The sequence below is a fragment of the Eupeodes corollae genome, chromosome 3, assembly GCF_945859685.1.
Source record: "Eupeodes corollae chromosome 3, idEupCoro1.1, whole genome shotgun sequence".
In the NCBI taxonomy this organism is placed as follows: domain Eukaryota; kingdom Metazoa; phylum Arthropoda; class Insecta; order Diptera; family Syrphidae; genus Eupeodes; species Eupeodes corollae.
The window spans coordinates 3,673,285-3,698,548 of record NC_079149.1 but is presented as its reverse complement, the minus strand read 5'-3'; the positions used below and the strand labels follow the sequence as shown (position 1 = coordinate 3,698,548).

Sequence of the window (25,264 nt, the reverse complement as noted above, 5' to 3'; positions counted from 1 at the left end):
CGAAAAAATTCCAATGTTTGTTTTCAATGATGAAAACCTATAAAAACTATAACTGGCGCCATAGAAGCAACATACATATGTGTACATAAATGTGGAACACACAGAATTTCAATGACAGATTTTCTTGACAGGTCGTTTATAGCTGTAATCAAAAGTTTCTGTCATTGAAAAAAATATCCTGATTGAAATCCAACGAAAAACTTTTAATGACAGAAATCTGTTTTTGGAATTGGAACACAAATCAGTGGAACGATTCGTTTCACTTTTGAACATAAAAGTATCAGATGTTCAGGAAAATGAATTTCCGTCCGGAAAATAGAAAAATAAGTTTTTAAAGAAAAACAAATACGCAATTACACTTTTTTTTTCTCAAAAAAATTCTTTGTATGATTTCCGATCAATCAGTATATAATTTTCATTTCTAATGTGCCTGGTTACACGAGCGCAAAAAAGAATTAATTCAAGAAAGAGAACGGATGATTTTTAGTAAGAAGGAAAGGGATGGAAAAAATGCCAAGTTTCGTCTTTTTCCTCATTTTCAGATATGAGTTTTTTTTCTGAGTGTTTTTTTTTTTTTTTTAAAATTCATTTTTATTTATTCAATCTTAAACCTATCTTAAAGCTAGACAAAAATTCATAAAACTAGCCTAATTATCCATAACTTACAACTAACTTAATGGTCCCATACGGACACTCTAAGCTAAACTATAACACTTAAAACTAATGCCTTTCGGCCCTAAGATCTATTTTACTTCATTTTAATTTTATTTATTTTGTATTTATTAGAAAATTATGAGAAAAAACTAATATCAAGGTCCTTTTTTATTTTTACTTAAAAAACTACTTAAAATTAGGTCCTTAAATAAAACTTAAAGCTAACTTAAACTACCTATTCTACCTATAAACTACTTAAAACTAGAACAACCACAGCAGCAAATCTAACGTGTTTTGTTTTTATATTTTACTGTCTTTTTTTGTATGGTTTTTTTTTTCTTTGATTTTTTTTTTTTTTTTTTCTTTGATTTTTTTTTGTTTTTAATTTATTTTTTCTTTGTTTTTTTTTCTTTTTATTTTTTAATTTTTTTTGTATTTTTTTTTTGTGCCACCATGCCTATTCTACTTAAAACTAAACCCTAAAACTATAAAACAAGTATGTAAGCCGGCCAAGGCTTAAAACCCCATCCCGACTACCCAATATCAAGTGCCGATTGAAGCCACCAAAACTGGTTCTCCTGCTTCACCCTATCAGTTCGGTCCCGTTCGGACACAGCCCTACTGAACCGAAGGAGCTCTGCTCCGCCTTGTGCCATGACGTCCTGATTGTACAGGAGTCGCCTATCCACGGTTCTTCGTCTGACGTGGTAGATTAACGGAACTGCCAATCTATCCTGTATCAGACCGCATCTATCTAAAAAGAGGAATGCCTCTGGGGGAATGAAGCCGCTCAAGCGTGCACTCTCAAAATACTCGTCGTTCGGATAGAACGCCCCGAAAATTAAATTGTTGGTCGAAGACATAGCTCTTGCAATGTGACCTCGAACGAGTTTTATCACGAAATTGTCAATTCTGTTGATTCGAGCCCCGTTGTATAGGACCTCGTTGGAATAGTAATGCACATAAGAAGATTCGGCTGTTCGATATAAGCCGGTACAGCGTCGTAAACACTGCCGCTCGAACACCCGAAACTTCTCCATCTGGGAAGGGGCAACGTTGAACCACACAGGACAACCATAAACAATCATTGGCCGTATGAGGGCCATGTAGCAAATAACCTTCACTCTGGGGTCAAGCCGACTGCTAAAAAACAGCCGTTTCGTCAGAGCGAAGGCTCCTCTGGCCCTGGTCAGAGCAGCATTTATATGTCTGTCGAAATATAAATACTGATCTAACCAGATACCCAGGTACTTCACTACACTTTTGCTCGCCAATGGCTGCCCGTGAAGATCAACGATGACCATCTTGCGCCAATTCTTACGCGTATCCCTCGTGGCCCTAGCCAACGGAGTCCGGAACAGAATTGTCTCTGACTTCTGGACATTTATTTTCAGTTTCCAGTCGTCGCAATATCGCTGAATCTTGTCGAAATCACGCTGCAAGAGAATTCTAATAACCTCAACCTTTCGAGCCGTTCTGTACGCAATTAGATCGTCGGCGTACGCAATTGCCTTTGTAAGACTACCTATCAGATCGCTGGTGTAAATGTTGAAGAGAATCGGCGAATTCACCGCTCCCTGTTGAAGACCATTTTTAATTGAGAATGTTGTGGTAGAAGTTACATTGCCACTTTTGACAACAAACTTTCTACCGTTAAGCATATCATAAAGTATATACAACAATGGCTTGCTAATGCCAAACCTGCTCAATTTTAGGTAAAGACCCTCTAACCATACGGTGTCAAAGGCCTTTTCCAAATCAACCAGGACAGCACCTGTGCATTGTTGTTTTGATTTATTCCATTGGATATCAGAAACGAGTTTAGACGCAGCATGAATTGTGTCATGACCCGCCTTGAACCCGAACTGTTTATCCGGAATAATTTTGTTGTCCGCAGCCCACTTAGTCAGAGCCCTATTAATGATCTTTTCGAAAACTTTGCTGATGCTCGGAAGAAGACTTATCGACCGAAGATTTGACGGGTTGGAGTTGTCCTTTCCCTTTTTCGGGAGAGGATGAACCACAGCGGTCTTCCAATGCACTGGATAATATGCATTATTCAGTGCATTGTTGAAGAGTGTGGTGTAAATGTCAATTGCTTCCATCGGTAAATGTCTTAGTACAACGTTGGATATACCATCGACACCTGCTGACTTTTTGTTTTTTATTGAATTGAAGATGAGCTGAAGCTCAACCTTCTTCACTAACAAGGGACTTGGTTGCGTTTGCTCGGCGATTATGGCATTTGCCAAGGAATCGTCATTGAACCGCATGAAACCGCGGTTCTCAGATCGCCAATGTGTGATATCATTACGGAGGTAAAAGTGATTAAGTAGGGCTCTGTTTTCCAGGTCGTGGTTGGGGCGAATGCTAACATTCACCTTGTACACTTGTTGGAAAGCAGCTCCCACCACCTCCACTTTTTCCTTCGGATCTTCAATTACGTAAAAGTCATCGTCAAAGATGGCTTCTTCTGGATCTATTTGCGCTGTCCTGAGTACGTCTCTGTTCTCTTCAGTTCTTTGGAGTTTAAGACACGGAAGGTCATTATCGTTTTTTTTTCTGAATATCTTGTTGATTTTGGGGAACATACTAGGGTCGCTCGAATTAACTGACCGGATCTTGCGGTCCCAGTACTTGTTAATTGATACCCTGTAGTTCTCCTTAATCAACAGATTGACATTTTTTATTGACGACTTCAGTGTCCTAACCTCCAAGTCGTGTGGGTCTGTAAGTCGTCTATACAAGTTTTTGAGTCTTGTCAGTAAGCCACTCTTGTGCTTTCGCAGTGCGTCAATTGTCGCGTTTCTGTAAGCGTCCATTTGGTCCCGTTCTCTGTACTTTGGGATTGTCCGTTCCATCGTTCGTTTTATTGTTTCGTCCATCTGTTGTAAATGTTGGTCAATTTCTGTATTTGTCAGGTTTCTGTTGTTTGGTGGGGCTATGTCACTCGAACGAAGTTCTCTTGCTAAGGCGTTGGTGAAACGAGGCCAACGCATCTTACTGTAATTGTAAGAGTGCGTTGCAACGTATTCCTCCAACTCCACGCGTTCGTTCGGAATCTGCATTACAGCAGCCAGTCCGCAGTGATCACTGTCGTACTCGACTGTCTGTAGGCAGTTTCGAGGGTGATTACCCACTTTGTCTGTTACTGTCATTCTAGTGTCGTACAGCAAAAGATCCAGAAAGGAGCCGCTTCTTGGATACGATGGCTTTTCGGTAGCCAGCAGGTCGACGCCATATTCAACGCTGTAAAGATTCATCAAATTAAAAAGATGATTACCTCTGGGATTACTATGTTGATTTCCCCAATCTTCATGTTTTGCGTTCAAATCACCGGCCAAGATGAAATAGTTTTCTTCCAAGCTCAGTTTAAGTTCCCTAAAAAGAATTTCGAGTTCTGATGCAAAGTAAGTGACCTGCGGAGCTCCAGCCGCATAAGCCGCAATCATATACATCCGCTTCCCTTGAGAGAGAGAGATGCATACAACGCAAACTTCTAGCGTCTTGAGCTTTCGCAATTCATTGTTGTATATGACTTTATAATTAATGCCTTTTCGTATAAAGAGCGACACCGCCCCCTTGAGTGGAGTCGGGCCGGTCTCTTCTTACGATATTGTAATTTTTATGAGTCAATTTGTGTTTGTGGTTTAGCTTAGTTTCGCTAGCCATAAACACATCGGGACTGTAGTCTTTCAACAATTGGAACATATTGGCTCTTCGTTCAATCCTAATCAGTGAATTTACATTCACAGCTAGGACTTTTAGGCGCGTCTCCGGCAGCGCGCCCATTATGGTCTAAATTGCGCCAGGCCAGGCAACAAAGAGTAGAGATGATCTACCCTTTTGCCTTGCTCCTTTATCTGACTTTGCAGTCCTGTTAGTTGACCTTGAATGCTCAACAACAAGGCTACAATGTCAGGCTGCACCTCTGGTGCCTGAGTGTATACACAAAAGCAATTCTTCTTTGCGCTCGTGTAACCAGGGGGGTCATTCCGTAAAACGATTATCGTCAGACGATATCGTTTCGACGATAGTCTCACTTCACGTAAGACGATAATCGTCAAAGTGATATCGTCAAAACGATAGCGTTTGCACGATAGCTAAGTAGGTATCGTCTGCTATTAATTTCCATTGACAACTAAGCAAATTGAAGCAAACAAGTTTCGGTGTAGTTAAGTTTTGTTACAAAATAAAAACGCAAAAATATACAATGAATTCTGTTACGCATTTTTTTATATACAAGCATTAGTAATCTCCCTTAATTGTTGTTAAATAAATAAAACAATTGTAGTTTTGGAATCGCAAAAGAGGACTTTATAATGATATTATAAACAATAAATTTGCAAGACGGTTGTCGTTCTACATACATAATGTATATACATAGATTCAATATTAAAATTTGTTGTAACTATTGTAACTTTGGGGCGTAGGAACATTGGTATATTCGACAGGCAACGATTTTTGTATCGCTCTTGCACAAAGCACTAATCCAAATTAGTTTCGGAAACATTAAATATTTTTGAAGCCAAGTTATGTTCCCTGTGGATAAAATGAAGTCTTCACTTCCTTCCCTTTGACCAAATTGGGTTTATTACTGCAGCTGATTTACAAAAATATAAGACTTTAAACAAACATTTTCATATTATTGTTTTATCTTCGGCGGCAACAAATGAAAACACAAAAAGTGACAATAACAACAAACATCACAAAATAATTGGTATGTTTATTAACAATACGTTTTTTGCAAATTTTCAAAATTTCCCATAGAGAAAAACCAAGTTTAATAACATTTTCAAGCTATTGAACAAGCATTATCTTTCGTTGAGTTCATTTTGACATTTCAGTCATAGTATAATATACTCAACGAACTTATACTGAAAACGATTGAACGAGACGATAGTGATAAAGTTACGTGAAGCAAATTATTGACGATATCGTTAATGATAATCGTTTTGACGATTATCGTTTCGGAAATTATGGAATGACTCCCCAGGCACAATCGAAGGGAAACATAGTCAAATATCGATTCAAAAATGTTCCCGCATCGATTTCAATGATCAATAAAATCCATCAGTAAAATTTGAAACAAGTGGAATCTGAAATGTTTTACTGATGAGCGTTTATGGCAATTAGTAAATTACCGTCATTAAATTAAATGTCACTTGTTAATGATGTGATCGGAACAGTAAAGAATTGGAACACCAACAGTAAAACCAAATGTTTTTTTTTTGCTTTTGGCAGCCAGCTGTTCAGTAAAATGAAATTTCATCATTAAAAAAAATTAAAATGGATTTATAAATTAAATAAAACTATAAATTCATTGTTTTTTCTTGAAAAAAATACTTCAATATGGGATTCATCTTATTGCATTACTATTTTGCTAGAAATAAATCATGTTCAAAGACCAAAAACAAACAAAACGGGCCCATAACAAAGGCTAAATTAATACTTGGAGACAACAATCACAAGAGATTTGTAACTTGTAAATCACTACGTACTAATAATCTAAGATCAAGAAAACAGTTTGGCAGTAACGAATTGCAGTGTTGTTGCTACAAACTGTCAAACTCTATTCGCGTTCCAAATACCTTTCACACTGCAACGAAAAAATTGTTTGTGCGTAACTCTTGTTTTGTTTTTGTGTGAAAGATAATGGTTGAGGAAAATATGAAGAAAAGGGTAATACAATACGTTGCTGTCTGCGAATAGAAATAAAGCTCATGTGAAAGAAAAGTCAAAATATGCGAACATCCACAGTTTGCAGTTCGTAGTTCATAGCTCATATGCTAGATGGCTTCAACTGACATTAAATTCTGTTAAAATACGCCAACACCTTAAGGGAACCAATTTTGAGAGCATAGTGTAGAAGTATTGTTCTCATCCAGTCACTTATGTAGGTGCGGTATCAATACCCCAATGATATATTTTAGTTAATGAAATGTTTGAAAACGTAACTTCAAAGATATCCAATTAAATACATAAGTACATTAATCATTAATTTGTTTGTTACACATTTTCTACAGCACAAGGTTTCAATTTTAGTGAATAAGCAATTTTAAATTAGACATTCCTTACAAATGTTGATAAGCTTTGAACTTTGAAGATACCCACATAGATCTGAAATATCTCCAAATTCCTGTAACGAAATCTAAAATTTCTTCTCCGCATAGAGAACGTTTTTTTCAAAAATTTTAATTTTCTTCAATTAGTAAAAAATACTTGCTTTCGGAAAAATTAATAAAGAAATGTGGTTTAATATTTTCTTAATTTATGCTTCTTGATCCAAAACTCATACGATTTTGAACCACCTTTATATTAGCTGAATCAAACAATTTTCATCTAATCTCAAAATGGGTTCACAAACGGTAAAATATAATTCAAGCTCATCTCAATACCGAATAAATAGATAAGGTGTTTTATACAAGCTCTTTTTTTGACAGTTGGGAATGTCAAACTGTGTTGACATTTCTATTGAGTAAGGTTTTATAATACGTCATGAATCGTTTCACGCCATTACATCGTTTTCAAATTATTACGGAAAAAAGTCTCTTTGTAAAGTATAGAGCAGTGTGTTAGCGCTCATCTCCAGTTAAATTGCGCGAATACAATTCTCAAGTCATTATTAAATCACCATTACTTCCATATTAACTGATGTGGTTTACATACTAGCGGCATCATCGGTCCTCTTTTTTTTGTAAATAAAGAAAAAGCTGTAGTTACTAAGGAGAGCGAGCGCTATTGAACTATGGTTTTGATATATTTTGTTTCAAAAATGAATCAGCTTAATATAGACGACATTTGGTTCTAACAAGACGACAAAATGTATGCCGCAGCAACCTACCAATCAATTTAATTTTGTGAACATTTTATGTCACTGTGCTCTTGTTTGTGCTATTTAACGCCACTGATTATTTTGTCTTTATCTATGTTAAGTCTATCGTTTATGCCGACAAACAAGTAGCCCTTAAAGCATTGGAAGCAAATATCTCAAGCGCTTATTTAAATACGCAAGGATTTTAAATTTAATTTAAATTGACAATATACATTTCATATTTAATCTTCTACACTGGATCATTTAAATACAACTTGGATACAAATTCAATAAGTACGGAAGTGGAACTTTACGTTTACTAGGGTTTTGATGGCCTTACTTCGATACCGATTTTAAAATCAATCCATAATCTGGTCAGATTTTTGAGATACCGGATTTTCCAATAGGAACTTGACAACTTTTAATTTAATTTTTGAACGCACCCTTTCACTGATCGAAGAGCATTTTTGTCAAAAACAAATAAATGTTTGGTGCGGTTTGTATGCCGATGGCGTTATTGAGCCCCATTTTATCGTCACGTTGCGTTACTGTAAATGGCCAGCGTTATGGCGCTATTATAACCAATTATTTTTGACCCGAATTGAAAAATATGGACATAGACGACCTGTGATTTCAACAAGACGGTGCGACACAGCACATTTTACAATTTATTCATTGAAGAATAAGTTTGATGAGTGCGTAATCTAAAGAAATGAACCCGTTGACTATTTTCTGATTTATCTGATTTTTTTTTTTAGATGTTGTGAATTCCTAAATGGAAACCCCTTTATAAAATTTACTCGTTCAAATATCCTTTTGAACGTGAATATACACAATTGGAAGATTCCGATCTGTCGAAAGTCTTCCAATAAATGTCAATTGCTAATTTTCTATTAAGTGAAGTCCGTTTATACGTTTTGTTGCTAGAAAATCGGCTGACAATTAATAATTGTGGCGAGAGTATGATAACTAGGGTGCCAAGATTTGATAACATGATTTAAAACAAGCACTTTTTACTATGAGAGCACTTTTAGAAATAAGTAGTTTTGCTAATTTTCGATTTTCTCCAAAACTAAAAGACATAAATGCGGTTTTTGGGCAGGTTCAGGTGACATAAGGGACTTGAAAGTAAGGCAAGTTTCTAGCATTTAATTGGCCAGCTGCCAAAAAATTGCCTTCCAATTAAGGCAACTTTATTGGAAACTTGACTGAAAAGTTAGTCAAGAAAAATCTCCCTAACTGTCAAGTCAAGTCAACTTATGTCAGAATGACAATCGATCATGTTTTTTTTAATTAACTAAAAGTTGAACTTTATTCCTCTACGATTTATTTATTTTTCGCACAATTTATTTTTAATATTTTGTGTAAAAGTGTTTCTCGGCAAATTGGAAAACAAAAAAGTAATATTTCTTTACATTACAAAATGCAAATTGTTATGGAATTGTAGTTTGCCTGTTTTGTATACAATAATGTTTTTGGTAGTTTTTATACGGTAAACTGAAGGTAGAAGTTAGAGAAGTAAAGTTCTGAGTTTGAAGTTTATGACACTTGAAAAACTAACTAGTTCACTTGGTCAAAATGTACGTTCAAGGAATGCTGTTGACTGCAAATGAAATCCCTTAATTTACAATTTCATTTCACAAATTTGCAAAACAATGGGACTAAACTTTTTTTCACGTTTTCTACCAAAATTTGGACTTCGAATGCAAATTTTATAAAAAAAACATTAATACGAATAATTTAATTTAAATGCAGGATTATAGAACAAACTTATGGCTTTCAAATGCAGTATAATACATTTTTTTTATTTAATTTTTGTTTTCTAAAAGTGCCACTTCCTCTTAAACGGGGGCAGATAGACCCCCTCTCACATAGTAAAAATTCCAGTATCAAATCTTGAAGCTTAAGTTATCATACTTGTGCCATAATTGTCTGTTTACACGCTTGGAAGATTTTATAAATTCCTGCTAATTTAAAAAATTATTTGGAAACATTAAATCAAAATCCTTTTAAAATAATTTGTTTGCAACTCTCAACTGTTAACCCATGACTCTCTCCCTTGAAAAACAAAAGTGCTATAAAACAACCTAAACTACCTTACCGTACCGACTGTATAAACTTTATTCTAGCACTTTTCGCCGCCAAGCAAAGAACACAAAAAAATATCCTCTCGCAAACAGCGCAATGCAGTAAAATAAAATCAGCCCTTGTCATTTTTCCAAAAAAAAAAGAAGAAAAGAACTCGAAACGTTTTATAAAAAGTTTTTCCAATAATTTGCAATTTGCTTGCGAGCCATTTCCATTTATTTATTTTACTATAAGACGCGCAACGACAAACGGAAACTTCTAATTGAAGCGATCAGCGGAATCCCAAAACCATGTCCATTGTAGATAGTGGAAAAGTTTCCGATAGCAGCTCTGGAAGCGGCGGCGGTGGTGGCGGCATTGGCGGCGGCGGCAATGATTGGATTTGCGATGATGTTGAGTAAGAAAAATTGTAAAAAATCACTCCAAGTGTTACAATTTTAAAAAATAAAATAAAAATACAAATTCAAATAGTTTACAATAATAAAACAAACCAATAATTTCTTCCTCATCTTTATCCAAAAATTGTTGTTCACTCAATTTCTTTCCACTTTGGGAATCACGACCAAAACCAAAATCCAAAAATAAAATATGTAAAAATATTTAACAAAAATCGAAAGTTGCAAAAATGTGAACCTCGGGAGACGGACAAATTGCCACAAGTGCCAGCGGGAGCGTCCTGAAGTTGTTGCGAGTACCGGAAGCGTCCCTGGCGGCGGAGCAGTACCCGTAGTTGCCGCCATTGTTGGCGCTGTTAGCGGTGGTTCGTCGTCATCGTCGTCGAAAAAGAAACTAGGCACAGAAATCGGGAAGGCTGCCGCGGAGAAGTCGCGTGGCCTGTTCAGCGCCGAGGATTGGCAGTGTAGCAAGTGCGCCAACGTGAACTGGGCCCGCCGGCAGACTTGCAACATGTGCAACGCGCCAAAATTCTGTGATGTCGAAGAAAGGACCGGTGAGTCGTAAAATGTCGGATCAATTTCTCCTCTCGTTTGTCTTTTCTGTGAAGATTTTCACCTAAATACCCAAAAATTCCCTTGCTTCTTTCAGGATACGGTGGCGGATACAATGACCGAGGCGTAGTCGAGTATAAGGAGCGAGCCGACTCAGACAGTGAGTACGACGAGTTCGGGCGCAGGAAGAAGCGTAAACACGACGAGCGAAAGAAGCCATTAACAGTGCTGCCAGCAGAGAAGATGCCATCAAGGGAGAAGAACGGAGCAAACCTTCAGGTGGATGCTGAACATGAAGAGGACGAGGAAGAAGAAGACGACGATGAGGAGGAAGACGATGGAGATGGGGATCTCTCCAAGTACGACTTGTGGGGTTCGGACAACGACGAAGATACCAAAATCAAACCCAAAGTCGAGACCAAAACTCGCTCCAGATCTCGTTCGAATACACGATCGACGCACAGCTCGTCGTCGTCATCGAAGTCATCCTCCTCCTCCAGCTCGTCATCCTCGTCCACGTCACATTCGTCGTCTGGCAGGAGCTCCTCGCCGTCGTCATTGACAAAATCCAAGACCAAGTCGCGGTCATCGCGCGACCGTGTTCGCGATCGCCACCGCGACCGCGAACGTTCGAAGACCCGATCTCACACATCTTCGCGAAAATCTAGACATAGCTCCAAGTCTCGTTCCAGGTCGACGACATCTTCCAAAAATCGTCCCAATCGCTCCAAAGACAGACGATTCCATGGCACTTCCCGGTCCCGGTCTCGGACTCGTTCCCCATCTGGGTCCGGTTCCCGCTCTCGCACCCACTCCAGGAACATTTCCAGCTCTTCACATTCGACGAAATACAAAAACAAAGACCGCAGCAGGTCACCCCACTCGACTACCTCCTCGTCGCGTCACAAGAAACGATCTCGTTCCAGGAGCACCTCAACCACTAAAAAGAGGCGTTAGCTGTTAGTCGCTTGACAACAACATCCCAACACAATACAGATACACAATGTTTGCTACTGTTCTTTCTATTTATACGCTAACTTAACGGTTTTGAACTTTATTTTCAGTTTTTGATTATTTTCTTACTCTTACTCTTTTTCGGTTTCTTAAGATATACGCAAATGCACGGTAGATGAATTGTTTTTTGAGTTATTTCTTTCTTTTTTATTTCGAATTTCTTTTTAATTTCATTTTCTTAATTTATTGTTGTTACTTAAAAGAAAAACAAAAAATCCTCAACGTATGTTTTATGTTTTTTTATAACCATAAGAATATAATAATTTGTAGGAATAAACGAAAACCCAAAAATATGGTATGTACTTCCTTTTTAGAAGTAAAACAAAAATGAAAAACAAAATATTAAAAGAAAAATTTTAAATTGTACAAAAATAAATAATGCGTTTTTTTTTGTTGATATGAAATGAAGCAAACATTTTAAGATGCAAAGGTTAAGTTGTTAATATCAAAACATTAAGAAAGTTACAGGAGCATCTTACCGATAAGTTCAGATGTTGTAAATATGTAATTGACTTATTGATTTATTTCTAAGAGAGCAACAAACTTTGCAACTATGCAATTTGATGGACAAAGTAATAGAAACGATCTTCACCTGCGAAAAAGTAACCGCTTATCCATTTTTCGGTTTCAAAAGTATAGGACCGGAACTGGAATTCGAAAGATGTTGAACCAATTTTTATTTTTTTCAGTTAAAAGACTTACGAACACGGATCGCTTAGCTATCACACAAAGCATACACATTTTTAAAACCTGCTACAAAAATTGTATCGAGCTTTAGAGGAGATTATGGTTTACATAATCGTCCAAACACGCAAGCAATTAACAAAATTGTGAAGGGACTGGTTACAGATATTGTAAGGCCTGGGCATCATCGTTCAGCTCGTACCACTAAAAATATCGCTGCTGTAAGTGAAAGCGTCGATTCCTCGTCGTTCGCAGGTATTAGGACTGTCTTACGGCACATTATAGCGTATTTTGCATTTGAATCTATACCTACATCCATATAAAGTCCAGTTTGTAAACAGCTGAAGCTAGCTGGCCATTCACAACGTCGGTCGTAGATACGCCGAATGGGTGCTTGAACAACAGGCGGTGAAGGGCGTTTTTCGAACAAAATTTTCTTCAGCGACGAAGCACATTTCTCACTCGGTTGGTATGCTAATAAAGAAATTTGTCGTATTTGGGTTTCTGAGAATCCTCAAGTAATTGAAGAGAGGTCATTACATCAACAAAAACTCACTGTTTGGTGCACTCCTTAGTCCGGAGGTGTGATTGGACCTTACTTCTTCGAAAACGACGATGAAACGACTGTCACCGCCAATTCGGAGCGTTATGGTCATATGTATAAAAACCGACTTTTCGTTTGCCTGCCATTGACGAATACGCCGTTGTTGAATTTGTGGTTTCAACAAGACGGTGCCACATTCCACACAACTCGAGCGAATATGGCTTTACTGCAAGCTACATTTCCTGACCGCGTAATTTCTTGTCGTGGCGATTTCACTGGCCAACAAGATCATGCGATTTGACACCGCTGTTTATGCAGCTCTTGAGCACTTAAAATCAACGTGCCATGGTTTTGATCTGGAGAAAAATAGTAACGCTAATGAGAATAGAGCTGTAGGTTTGATTTATAAGAGAGTTATTAGACCGTTAAAATTGTTTCAATCTTTTTAAATATAATCGTTATCTCGAGAATAAATAAATGTCTTGAATTTAAATTTTTTTATTCTATGCAAAATATTGTTGTTAACGCAGGGTAATTTTTAAAAAAATCATAAAGAATTTAAAAAAAATTAAAAAATGCAACACAAGTAGTTAAAAATTGGTTTTTGACTAAAATATCTTGGGTAAAAGAAAGGATATTGAAATCAAGTTTATTTTATCATATTATAGAAAATATTTGTTTTTACTTTTATTTAGATTTAAAAAAAAACACGAAAACCTACAAAAACTTCAAAAAACTGTTAAGAATTCATTTTTAACCCAAGTAAATCAGAACAAAGAACGATTTTTAATTCAAACTTTTTGTATCTTACACAAAATTTTGTTTTAGAAATATCGACATGCGGGAATGAATGGTATGTTAACAATGTAAGTCGGATTCTAGCCTCTTGTTTTTGGCCTTAAGACCTCTGAGCTTTTCCTAATCTAAGTTCACCACACAGATATTTATTTATGTTAAAATCAAAGAACTTTGATGGGTTCCCTATTTAGTGTTATCTATTTGCGTGGAGTTTTATTTTATACAAAACATTTACTTTCTTACTTGCTCAAGGTGGCTGTTGGGGAAAATTTCAGTAACCCACACTACGATGGCTTGTGTGGGCGCGGCAAGGAAGAGACCAACTGAAGGAGAAAGGACAGTCCGATTTTGAACTCGAACAAGGACGGTCCCGACAGTTACAGTCCATTTGCGAAAACAATTAACAGCATTATTTGATGATAGAAAATTTAATCTAATAGTTACTCAGTTAGCTAACAGAGAAATAAACTTATTTTTATCATTTGTATGCAAAAATATCTAAATTTCGTTTTTTTTATTTACCAATAAACCTCAGATGTAATTTGGTTCTGTCTTCACATTTTTTGTTTTAAATTTTAATTTAACAGTGGCGCTACAATCCTGTGTGAACTAGGGCCTTACCCAAAAAACTTCTCCATCTAGCTCGGTCCTAACTAGATGTCTCCAGTTTCGCGCTCCAAGTTGGGTGGGGTCACCTTCCACTTGTGCGCGCCACCTAAACGCGGTGTTCCTCTACTACGCTGCCCTGTGGGTGTGGATTCGAAGACTTTCCGAGCCGGAGCATTGGTTTCTATGCGCTCTACGTGACCCAGCCATCTTGTCGTTGGACTTTTACCCTTCTGGCTAAGTCTAAGTAGCTGTATAGTCCGTACAGCTCGTCGTTTCATCTCCTTCTCCACTCCCCTTCGATGCATACGGGACCGTAGATCACACGAAGAACTTTTCTCTCGAACCGACCCAAAGTGCTTTCATCCGCTTTTGTCATAGTACATGCTTCTGCACCGTATGGCAGGACGGTGATGATAAGGGTCTTATATAGGAACACTTTGGTCCCTCGAGAGAGGACTTTACCACTCAATTGAGCCTAGGTAGACGAAGTCCTTGACTACCTCAAAATTACGTATGTCGATGGTGACGTTTTGACCAAGACGTCGGTGTTGTATGTTCTTTCTTGACGACAGCATGTACTTTGTATTCAAAACATTTGCCCATTATGCTGAAAAAAAAAGCAGTCGCATTTCATAGTGCTTGCTTCACATCCTTCATGGTTTAATCCATAAGATATTTATTAAAATTATTCTAAATTTTCACCGAGTAAGTATTTGATAGCTTAAGTTAGCTTTTTTCTTTAATATTCTGCTTACACACATGAGGAATTTTATTTGTTTACTTTTTCCAAAAAAATCATTTTCCAAAAAAAATCATTTGGGATTGATTTTCACTTTTCATTAATTTTAAAATCATTTGAAGAAAAAATCGGGCTTTTTCTTCTAAAGTTGCACGTTTTAAAATTATTGAAAAAAATGATAATAAGTTTACTAAATTCGTTATAAATGCTTATTTATATAAAAGAAAATATTAGTTATATTATGTCAAAATTATAAGAAAAACACTTGGTTCCTGATTTTTTTCAGGAAATATGCGCATATTTTTGAATAATTATAACATTAAGTGCAGACCCCTCTTTACCACTGGGCCCGGTACAGGGCCTGCAATCACCAGGGGCTCCCAAATAGCTAAAACCTTAGCCTCTATTATTTGGGATGCATTGAGTTGCTTAGCGAGTTTGACCCGTTTCTCGTAGATCATTTAAGCAAATTTTGAAATCCAGGAAGTGGTCATGCGTGTTATCTTTCAACAAATATCTGTAATGAATTTATTTATGTCAGGGGATGACAGGTTTTGAAAACTATTGTAAAAGAAGTCAAAATGGCAAAATATTTATCAATTAGCGTTGATAGTACAACCGATCTGTCTCATGTTGATCAACTAACATCTATTTTTCGTTACGTAAAAGATCACGAGCCTGTTGAAAGGTTTTTGTGCAGGGCACTCATTAAACTTGGTAGAATTGCATGCCGCTGAGTGTGTCTTAGAAGCAACCAAATTCTTTGACATTATTCAAAAATTGTATAACGTTTTTTTCGGTATCTTTTTATCGATGGAGTGTGTTGACTGCTCATTTAGGTCCAAAAAAAAGTTTTAAAAAGTCGTTCTCAAACAAGATGGTAGGCGCGAGCTGATGCTCTAAGTGCCTTATATAAAGGTCATCAAGAAATGTTGATGTCTATCGCGAACGATTTAGGACAGGCACGAGGGACGAGATAGGAAGCATTTAGTCTTTGCAAAAAATTTCCAACAACAAAATTTTACCCTGGATGTTGCAATAAATTTGCTGAGTACAATAAATGAATTTATAATTGAGCTAAGGGACAATTTTGATAACCTTGATTCATCAGCCAAACAAAAAAAAAGGATTCCAAATATAAGGACCTTTCTGAAAGGATGAGGTGTAGAAGCTCACGCCAGATTTTTTTTGACGGCTCTGGACCCTCAGTATTTCTGAAACAGCGACTAGCGACGAAGATTGGATAATGTTTTGACTTTTTTTCGAAGATGTAAACGGAGATGAACTACATGCTGAATGCCTAAATTTAAAAGACTACTTGAAAATTATCGAAACGAAAATGAAAAAAACTGACAACATTCTAGAGCTTTATAATAAAATTGAAGATGAATTTCCAAATGTTAAAATTGCATGGAAGTAATGGAGTTAAAGACCGCAACAGGTCCCAAATAAGAACATTGTTTTCTACTCTTATGTACATGTATAGAATTTGAAAAAAGTACTCTTATGTATGTATGTATGTATGTAGACCTTTTCAACTTTAATCTAGTTGAAAATACTCAAAACCTGAAGTACCATGGTAAAGAAAATTCTGGTTTGATATTTTAAAAATGAACCACAACGACCGACATATGGACCTTGAATATTGATGAACTTTTATCACAGTAAAGAAATCAATTTTATAAGAGGACCTATTTCAAGCCACTACTATTTTAAAAGAACCCTTTAATATTTTGGCACATTTTTACTGAGTTTCCTACCTCATCTGGTATCGCCTCAACAGAGGAAATATAGAATCAATTTTGAATAATTTTCAAGTCATCTAACCACTTTATCATTCACCTAGCGAAGAAAGCCCTAGATCTACACCATATGTAAAAAGATAGACTCTTATCTTGCTGGCACTTTTACTTCCAATTACCTTTGGTCTAAGCCCTAACGTCTCTTCCATTATTGTATAAGTTATTTCTTCTAAAAGGAGACAAACTAATTTGTATTAAATTTAGTTCAATAAAAGTTTCATAAAACTCACTCCGACAGTAAAAGTGGAATTTTGGTCACCAAAGATATACACAACTTCCAGTTCCAAGTAGTAACACGAAAAACAACTCAAATTCATGTAAATTGTTTTTTATTTCTCAAGTCTTTTAAATAAAAAATACATTTCAACTTATAAACGAACAAACTAAAAATAAAATGTATGAACTTGCGTATAGAACTTCATAAATGCAAAGAAAAAAGAAAAACCTAACCTACCAAACACGATCGATCAAACTGTTGTCTTGAGGTTTCGACATCATCGTTACCATCTGTTGTTGGTACTGTCGTGCTTGACCCGATCTCCTAGGCGTAGCCAAATACTCGAACATACTCTGCAAATGCTGCGACAACATTTTACTCAAGTCACTAGGCATTGGATCGGTCCAGAAGAAATCATGATTGAGGGCAGTGTCCGCATCTATTCGTTTCTTTGGATCCAACGTTAAAAGCTTATCTAACAAATCACAACCATGCGAATCCTTAACATAGGGACGTAGTCTATCTTTGACTTTTCTCTTATGGCCCCTTGGCAGTTCGACAGTCTTGTAAAGTTCCAGTTCCTCGACACCTGGCCAGACATCTGGAGTAAATGACCCACAAAGTTGTGAGATATAAATGAGCTGTTGTTGCTCTGTGTTTCCTTGCATTATTGGCGAACGAGTCCACATTTCAGCCATGATGCAACCGGCTCCCCACATGTCCACCGGGGGGCCGTAGTTTCGATCACCTAGCAGAAGCTCTGGTGGACGGTACCACAGAGTCACCACTCGGTTTGTGTAGCGATTTTTTTGTTCGTTCTTTGGAATGCTAAATGCACGCGCCAGACCGAAATCGGCGAGTTTGAGAATACCATGCTTTGTTATGAGGACATTGGCCGCTTTCATGTCACGATGTAATATCTAAAATTAGAACACTTAGAATGTTGTACGAGGATCCCAGGGATTACCCCCTTGGACTTACCTTGTTACTGTGAATGTAATACAATCCGTTCAAAAGCTGTTGCATGACCTTCTTGATCTCTCCAAGACTGAATTTGACATTGATATTCGACAAAAGACCAGCCAAGTCATGTTCGCAAAAGTCAAACACCAAATAGAACGTAGATCTGTATTGGTTATTGAGAGTCGCCTTTGTTCTGCAGATTTCAATGAGATTCACCACGTTTTCGTGCTTAAGAAGTTGCAATATACGAATTTCACGCAAGGCAGTAATAGGGAACTGTAAACAAATTATCGGGAAATCAATTGGAATTCTTGAAGGAATTACTTTTGTTGTTGTATTAAACTTACACCCTCTTTTTCATTGTCCATCAAAACTTTCTTCATAGCTACGAACTTTTTGTTACTCTTTTTTTCTCGGGCCTTGAACACTTCACTGTAATTTTAAGGAACATTTAAGTGAAATATATGGGTTAACTATGAATTGAAGAACTTACCCAAAGGTTCCTTGGCCGATTTTAGCAACTTTTTCATATTTTCCAGATTCATCACAATAAAGGAAGTCATAATCTTCGATGTACTTTTGTTTTTCAGCCAATGTAAGTTTCGACGATTGTGGATGATCTTCTCGACCACGTGAAGACATTTTTCGAAGATTTTACTTATTCACTTTTGTATCGTAGTTTCTTTTTACTTTATTCTTTTGTTTTGATTAAAAAAGAAAACTAAAAACTAATTCACTTCAATTCAATAAAAAATAATAAATTGGAAAACAGCAAGATGAGAAACTTCTATTTGCTGTCAAACTTATTTTGACAATTGACGTTCCTGCCAAGAGTAGTGCCAAACTGCTATTATTTATTTTAAGGAATATATCACACGTGTGTTCAGCACAACTTTTCACTGGGATTTGTTAAGGATCTTGAAAAAAATCCGCTTTTATAATCCAATTGATAGAATCGAAAAGACTAATTAACAGAACTTGAATCGGTTGCAAATGATGTTTGTCAGAAAGAGATAGCAAATGAACACAGGTAGTCAAATATATAAATAAACCCAAGGCATTTCTGGCAATTTCCAAGAAAGGGTTTTCTAATTACTTCCTCGAATTGGAAATGCTAGTAAAAGCAAAAAATCGCAGAAGAGTGATTAAATTGGAGAATTTATGGCAATTTCCTAGAAAATTAAGTTAAATTCTATCAAAATTTATATTTTTAGTCCGTGGCGTGACGATAAGTATTTAAATCACTCAAACAAGTGACGGGGGACTTAATATCAGCCTTTAACATTTAAACTAACAAATTAATAGTCTTTATACAATTTATTTGCTTTATGTTATGTTACCAGTTATGTTTTCATCACTAAAACGAATCACCGGAACTTAACAGATGGTTAAAGTGATCAAACATTGAAAGCTTTAGTTGATCCTTGGAATTATAATTGACATGTGACATAATTTTATTTGATAAAAAAATTCTGAAGTTCTTGAGTTTTATTTTACTACCAAAAATGAAAAAATAAAGTTTCTTAATCGTTCTTAAACATTTTAGTGAAATGAAAAATATATCTCATGCTTTAAAAATGAACAAATACCTAATTTATTTTCATACAACTTAAACAAGTTCACTTAAACGTGTTTAATTGCTTTTGTTCATTCAAAATTTCATGTTACCAAACACACTTTTTATTCTTCACCCTGGAACGTGTCGACCCAACTGACATATCTCAAAAGTTAAAACTTTTGACAAATGACATAACCTGCTGCTAGTTCGAGTGGAGTAAATTTTTGTATTTTCATTTTATAAAGTTTATTCACATTTTTTGGATAAAATTAATACAAAAATAAAATGAATTTTATGAACTGCCTCAAAACGGCAAGTCTTGTTTCCCGGCAATCGGCCCGGAACTATGCCTTTAAGTCAGATTTGAAAATAAAATGGAATCGCCCGGAAAAGATTTCTTGCATTCGACCAGAGAAAAGTGGTGATCTATCCAAGTTGCCTGCTATCAATCAAAAGGACCCATTGTTTGATTTCCAAGATTCAAAAGAGTTAAAAGAGTAAGTGTTTGGTTTAACTCTTGAAATAAGAAAAAGTTTAAAAATAAATTTCTCTTAGCGCTGATGAAAATGTAAAAGCAATCTTCCGACTTGAAAACAATCCAAAGATCCATTCATCTAACCTGTACCGGGATATGATGATAAAGGAGGTACAACGACACCCTCTGGATCTTGGCTCAATGGAAGCTAAATGCAAGTTAACTTTACAAATTGATAACTCAGTTATTAACAATTTATGTTTTGTTTTGCGTAGTGGCCAAAATGACTGCGACAATTCGCATCTTTCAAGACCATATGGAAAAGTTCCCTCGTGATAAGAAAATCAAGGTTTTACTAAAAGAGAAGATTGACAAACGCAAGAAGTTCCTTAAATACCTTCGACGATGGGACTACAAACGCTTTGAATGGATGCTCGAAAAATTGGATTTGGTTTACAAATCACCACCAAGTGAATTTCACTGGATTACCCGCAAGGAGTCGTTGAAAAAGTTAACTGACATTCATTGCGAAACATTCAAACAGGAAAAATTGGCGGAATATCGAAACAGTCTGCAAGCACAACAAATTCCGTTTTTAGAGGAGAAAATCAAGAATTTAGAATTCATTCGTACGGAACAGCAAGAATGCCAAGTGCCAGTGACTGTGAGTCAGGATGAGATTAATGCTGTAAAGAAACAACTGCAGGATTTGAAGGCTAGCAGGGAAGAAGCTGAAACCAATAACAAAACTAGTTAAGATGCTTGTATAGGTTTTGAATAAAATGTTTAAAGTAGATTACAAAAATTTTGTTTACATAATTACAAACAAAAATAGAACCGACATATGTAGGTATTTAATATAATAAAATTATTATTCTGAACAAGAGAAAATTTAGGCTCCACTTGGAATTAAATTGATCTGGCTTTATATATATACCGTACGCATAAATGGAGAATGGAGGACAAGATATAACGACTGTACGGGCTATACAGCGACACTGACCTAGTTAACAGAATTAAAGTCCAACGGCTTGGATTTTATTCTCCCGCATTGTCAATCTTACTGAGAAAATGTTCATAAATCTAATTATTATCGATATAAACTTGTCAAATAATATACCAACTGAGAAAATGCAAGTAATCTCAAAGGTTCTTTAGTGCTCCAAGAAAGCTAATAACGTAGTTCAGAAATATGAAAAAATTGATGAGTTTAGTTAGTTATTTGACTCATTTCATTTCAATATAACATGTATGTATAACATTTTCATATAATATATAAAAAATATAATATAATATATTTATGGCTATGGCCGTCTACCAGACCGACGTTTTCGAAAACAAATACATTTTATTTAACAAAATAGGAGTAATAAGTTACATTGATAAATATTTTTCTTAATTTTTTTATTTTAAAAATCTTCTTCGATTATAAGTTTTCTATATTTAAGACCAGTAAGAGAATAATAATAAAGCGAGTCCCAGCCTTCTTCTCCATTTAATAATATTGACATACTGGACACACCGCAATAAAATGAAAGTTATCTTCCATATTACAAAGGCTACATAATATAGACAGATCGGGTCGATGTGGCATTAAGAATAATGCTAATTTTATCGATTGTGTTGTTATTTATCAGATACGATCTATTCTTTAAACTAAAATTTAAACGACTGTAGTAGTTCCTGAATATCGATCTAGATTCAGACTCATATCTTCCATACAGTACTCTTCCAAATTTTTCCAAAATCATGTTGAATTTTGACTCTTATAAGGCGGGTTGTACATTCATTGCTATTTCAACATCAATACATCATATTAAAGTAAGACTCTCCCATCTTTCTACCATAAAGCCTTTTGCTTGGACAACTGTTTCAAGAATGATTTTTGGAATTCTGCTGTCTGCCAGATTCATTACTTTGACTACGTAGTTAAAATGCTTCTGAAGTGTATCCATAATTCATTTCTAGATACAGCACATAGTTCGGAGAGTTTCGTGGCAATCTGAAAATTCTTTTAATGAAAAATCGAAGAAATTAATCTACTTGTTTGCAAGCTTGAAATTTATAATGTAGAGCAACGACAAAAATTGTTAAAATTGCTCAAAATATATAAATTTTGGACCCTTCCATTAATTTAACATACAGTTTTTTTTGTACCTTTTTTTGATTTATAAAACTAAAATGTTTTACGAAACATATTTTAAAACGCTTCGTTCTTATAACAATTATTCAAAATAAAGTTATACTTTTCCAAAGAATTTTGATGGTCTTAACTCAAATCCGACTTTAAAATAAATGTATCACGTCAGGTTTCTGAGATATTATATTTTAGAATTCTAAAAAAAACGTTCTTATTTTTGAATTCATGAAGTAGTAATCCCTTTATTGATTTACTAAATTATTGCTCCTTAAGCAACACAATGGGCATTTTGAAGATTTATTTTTAAATACCTAATTTATTAAAGGAAATTTAAAATATATAACTCCAAACTAAAAACGCAGAAATACGAACAAAATTTGTATATTTGAATTAAAAAAAAACTTACAAAGACAAAGAGCTACAAAGAAAATGGCAATTGAATTTTCGGGTGTCAATAATTAGGGCTGCGATTCAAAGGTTTCTATGCTGGAGCTTTGTTGTAATGTTATGGCTCTTTGGTAAACATTCTAATATTGATACAGCTCGTACGGTTCACGATTGAATCTTTTCGTTCATTAACTCTCTTCGCACATAAAGACCAAAAAAGTCGTTATCTACACAGTAACAGTTTTCATACAGAAATAAAGACCACACTGATAAATAAATGCCTTATGTGTATTTTAAGCTTGAAGTTATTTTGTAATAATAAATAAATAAAATAATTTAAACTTACGCACGAAATATTAGAATTTTAAATTCAAAAATCATTATTTTAGTAGCAAACAAATTTAACGTGACCTCGATACAGTTCAGTTACATAAAAGTTTTTGGATTTTCAAATTGTTGAAAATTCAATTGATACAGAAGATTTTAAAGGACGAATTATTAAGATTTTAGATAGTAAGTTGGAGAAGTTGGGTATCTCCTACAACACCATAGTTGTAGTGACCAAAGAGAAAGTAAAACGATAATCCATTTCCTCTGCAAATGTCCTGCTTTGGCAAACACTAGGATGAAATACTTTAGAAAAGCATTCTTTCACGAACTTGATTAGCTATCTGAGACAAAGATTAGAGACCTAATCTTTTTTCTCAATGCGACAAAATGGCTCTAACATAATCGCTATAAAGCTTTTCTATAAATCTTTCCCTTTCTATCACAGGTCAAACGAGTTTTTGGTATCAAAACGGCGCACTACAGCACTAATTGGATCTCAGGCTAGGTTGCCTTGAGATCGCCATTTCTACCTACCTAGATAGTAAATTGGCCACTGAATAAAAGCGTAGCAATGAAGAACATGGATTAATTTAAATCAGGGGTGGAATCGGCTAAGGTGATTGTTGATAAATGACAATCAAAATGATCGAATTTGATCTGCGTATGGTGATAGTCACTTTTAAAAAAATACGTTTATTCCTAATAACTACTAGACGCTTACACAAACGACTGGAAAATATTCCTAGTTCACTTTTTTTCGTTAAAAAAAACACATTTATGTGATCGACAAAGCTTACGACATTCGAAAAATGTAAGATTTGTTTTTAAACACAGCCAATTTGATACTTTTGTTTATATATTTTATAAGAATTAATTTAAAATTTTAACAAGGCAACAATGAATTTTGACAATTTGAATCTGGAATTGTTCAATCAAATTGAATTGAGTTGAATCATCTTACACAGACGGAATGAAAATAATAGTCAATTTGACTATCAAAAAAATGATAGTCAACTATCACCTAAGCCGATTCCACTCCAGTCTCCCCAAAATCGGCAAATCAAAACTTCTAAGCCACGGATGAAATACAAAGACAAAAAGCTGGCATTTTAATTACTAAAATACACTCGCAATCAATTTCAGTATCCAAAGTTAGACCATTTTTTAACATCACAAAAATCTATTAAGTTTGACGATTGTTTAAAGTTATACTACGTTTCCACTTATATTACTCTACAAAATACAAATTTCAATCTTCTCAAAAATATGTTTCAAATAAATGTTCTCTAATTCATTCTTATTCGAACTCATTCGAATGTCAAGTATTTTGTGTTAATTCTAATTTGATTTAAATTTCAAGACAAAGCTGACGGTGATTACCTTTCAAGTTTTTTCGTGTAAAATTCTGCCCATGAAAATTTTCTGATTCTTTTGAATATTCAAGGGAAGAATATTCTTTTGGGAAGTGGTATCGACATTCTATGGAGCATACTTTTTTTTGAAATGGAAACCAGTTTTGAAGATAGAAACATACAACTTCAAACTTTCCTGGGTTTTCATTAATAAATTAATCCCCATTTTTCGGTAGGTCTTCTTCTCAAAATGTATTTTTTTTTCTTGCCAACCTGTTGATTTTATAATTCTTAAAAAAAATTGTTTACAATGTGACTGTTGTACTTACTCTATTCCAGACTTTTCTTTTTCTCTTAAATAATTTTATTTTTTTATTTTAAGCTCGCAAAATGTTTTTCAAGTAGTGTTCATGTTTTGTCTTATATAAGTGAAATTATCAATCAGCATTGCCTTGTAAAGTTAACCAAAATATTACCAATTGTTTAAGCACCAATTTTAAAAAATATTAGGTACACAAAATAGATTATTATGAATTCTTTTTTTTTTTCTTTTCTCAATTTTGAAATGTCACAGATCGAACGTCAAAATACCTATGGAAATGAAAACAAAAATTCCAACAAAACAAAAGCAAAACCACCTTCAAACACCACAACTTTTCCTTAACTCATTGGGGCGTCTTCATAGACAGTTACTAAAGTCGTGATGTCTTGATATATAGTCTAAGGCGTATTGGTTAAATAAACATAGCTCTTATTCATAGTCAATTCTACTACAATTATTCTTCAAATGACGGGTCAAAGCAAAAAAATGTTGTTATATTTTCAATTTTGTTATTTTGTGCTGTCATTCCTCAAATTGGATGTGGACAAAAGTTATTAAAATATAACTATTTAATAAAATTAGAAATTAAATTCAATGCTGTTAATACCTAGAGACTGCCAGAAACGAATTACCCTCTTTTACTTGGTAGCTCTCCAATATTAAGTAAATTGTAACAAATGTGACTGCTTCTTTATCTTTCGTAGAAATCCTTGTCGCTTAATTCAAATGGATTGAACCGTGATTTATATATTTTTATTTTTCGTGGTGGCATATTTTATAGATCACCAAATAACTAAAACTCCTCTAAGATATCTATATATTCTTCA

General features: G+C 35.0%; 3 protein-coding genes across 3 annotated transcripts; 2 read left to right on the top strand and 1 right to left on the bottom strand.

Moving 5' to 3' along the window:
* The first annotated feature begins 9,607 nt into the window (after window positions 1–9,607).
* On the top strand, window positions 9,608–11,708 carry LOC129951409 (zinc finger Ran-binding domain-containing protein 2). Its single transcript, XM_056063537.1, has 3 exons — window positions 9,608–9,953; window positions 10,174–10,505; window positions 10,601–11,708. Exons 1-3 carry the CDS (start codon window positions 9,847–9,849, stop codon window positions 11,458–11,460), a joined length of 1,299 nt encoding a protein of 432 aa, XP_055919512.1. The 5' UTR covers window positions 9,608–9,846; the 3' UTR covers window positions 11,461–11,708.
* A 5,297-nt stretch (window positions 11,709–17,005) lies between these two features.
* Window positions 17,006–18,758, bottom strand: LOC129949743 (cyclin-dependent kinase 9). Its single transcript, XM_056061379.1, has 4 exons — window positions 18,367–18,758; window positions 18,221–18,305; window positions 17,892–18,149; window positions 17,006–17,830 (listed from the first exon to the last, which is right to left on the bottom strand). The coding sequence occupies exons 1-4, from the start codon at window positions 18,513–18,515 to the stop codon at window positions 17,144–17,146; spliced, it is 1,179 nt and encodes a 392-aa protein (XP_055917354.1). The 5' UTR covers window positions 18,516–18,758; the 3' UTR covers window positions 17,006–17,143.
* Window positions 18,759–19,616: 858 nt separating this feature from the next.
* On the top strand, window positions 19,617–20,709 carry LOC129950185 (28S ribosomal protein S15, mitochondrial). Its single transcript, XM_056062033.1, has 3 exons — window positions 19,617–19,928; window positions 19,987–20,120; window positions 20,182–20,709. The coding sequence occupies exons 1-3, from the start codon at window positions 19,717–19,719 to the stop codon at window positions 20,661–20,663; spliced, it is 828 nt and encodes a 275-aa protein (XP_055918008.1). The 5' UTR covers window positions 19,617–19,716; the 3' UTR covers window positions 20,664–20,709.
* The last annotated feature ends 4,555 nt before the right edge of the window (window positions 20,710–25,264 follow it).

Coding starts and splice junctions, on each gene's coding strand:
- LOC129951409 (XM_056063537.1), top strand. CDS start 9,847: ATGTCCATTGTAGATAGTGGAAAAGTTTCCGATAGCAGCTCTGGAAGC. Junction 9,954..10,173: donor TGGATTTGCGATGATGTTGA/GTAAGAAAAATT, acceptor AAAAATCGAAAG/TTGCAAAAATGTGAACCTCG. Junction 10,506..10,600: donor TGATGTCGAAGAAAGGACCG/GTGAGTCGTAAA, acceptor TGCTTCTTTCAG/GATACGGTGGCGGATACAAT.
- LOC129949743 (XM_056061379.1), bottom strand. CDS start 18,515: ATGTCTTCACGTGGTCGAGAAGATCATCCACAATCGTCGAAACTTACA. Junction 18,150..18,220: donor TGGACAATGAAAAAGAGGGT/GTAAGTTTAATA, acceptor ATTTGTTTACAG/TTCCCTATTACTGCCTTGCG. Junction 17,831..17,891: donor ATTACATTCACAGTAACAAG/GTAAGTCCAAGG, acceptor TTCTAATTTTAG/ATATTACATCGTGACATGAA.
- LOC129950185 (XM_056062033.1), top strand. CDS start 19,717: ATGAATTTTATGAACTGCCTCAAAACGGCAAGTCTTGTTTCCCGGCAA. Junction 19,929..19,986: donor GATTCAAAAGAGTTAAAAGA/GTAAGTGTTTGG, acceptor AATTTCTCTTAG/CGCTGATGAAAATGTAAAAG. Junction 20,121..20,181: donor TGGCTCAATGGAAGCTAAAT/GCAAGTTAACTT, acceptor TGTTTTGCGTAG/TGGCCAAAATGACTGCGACA.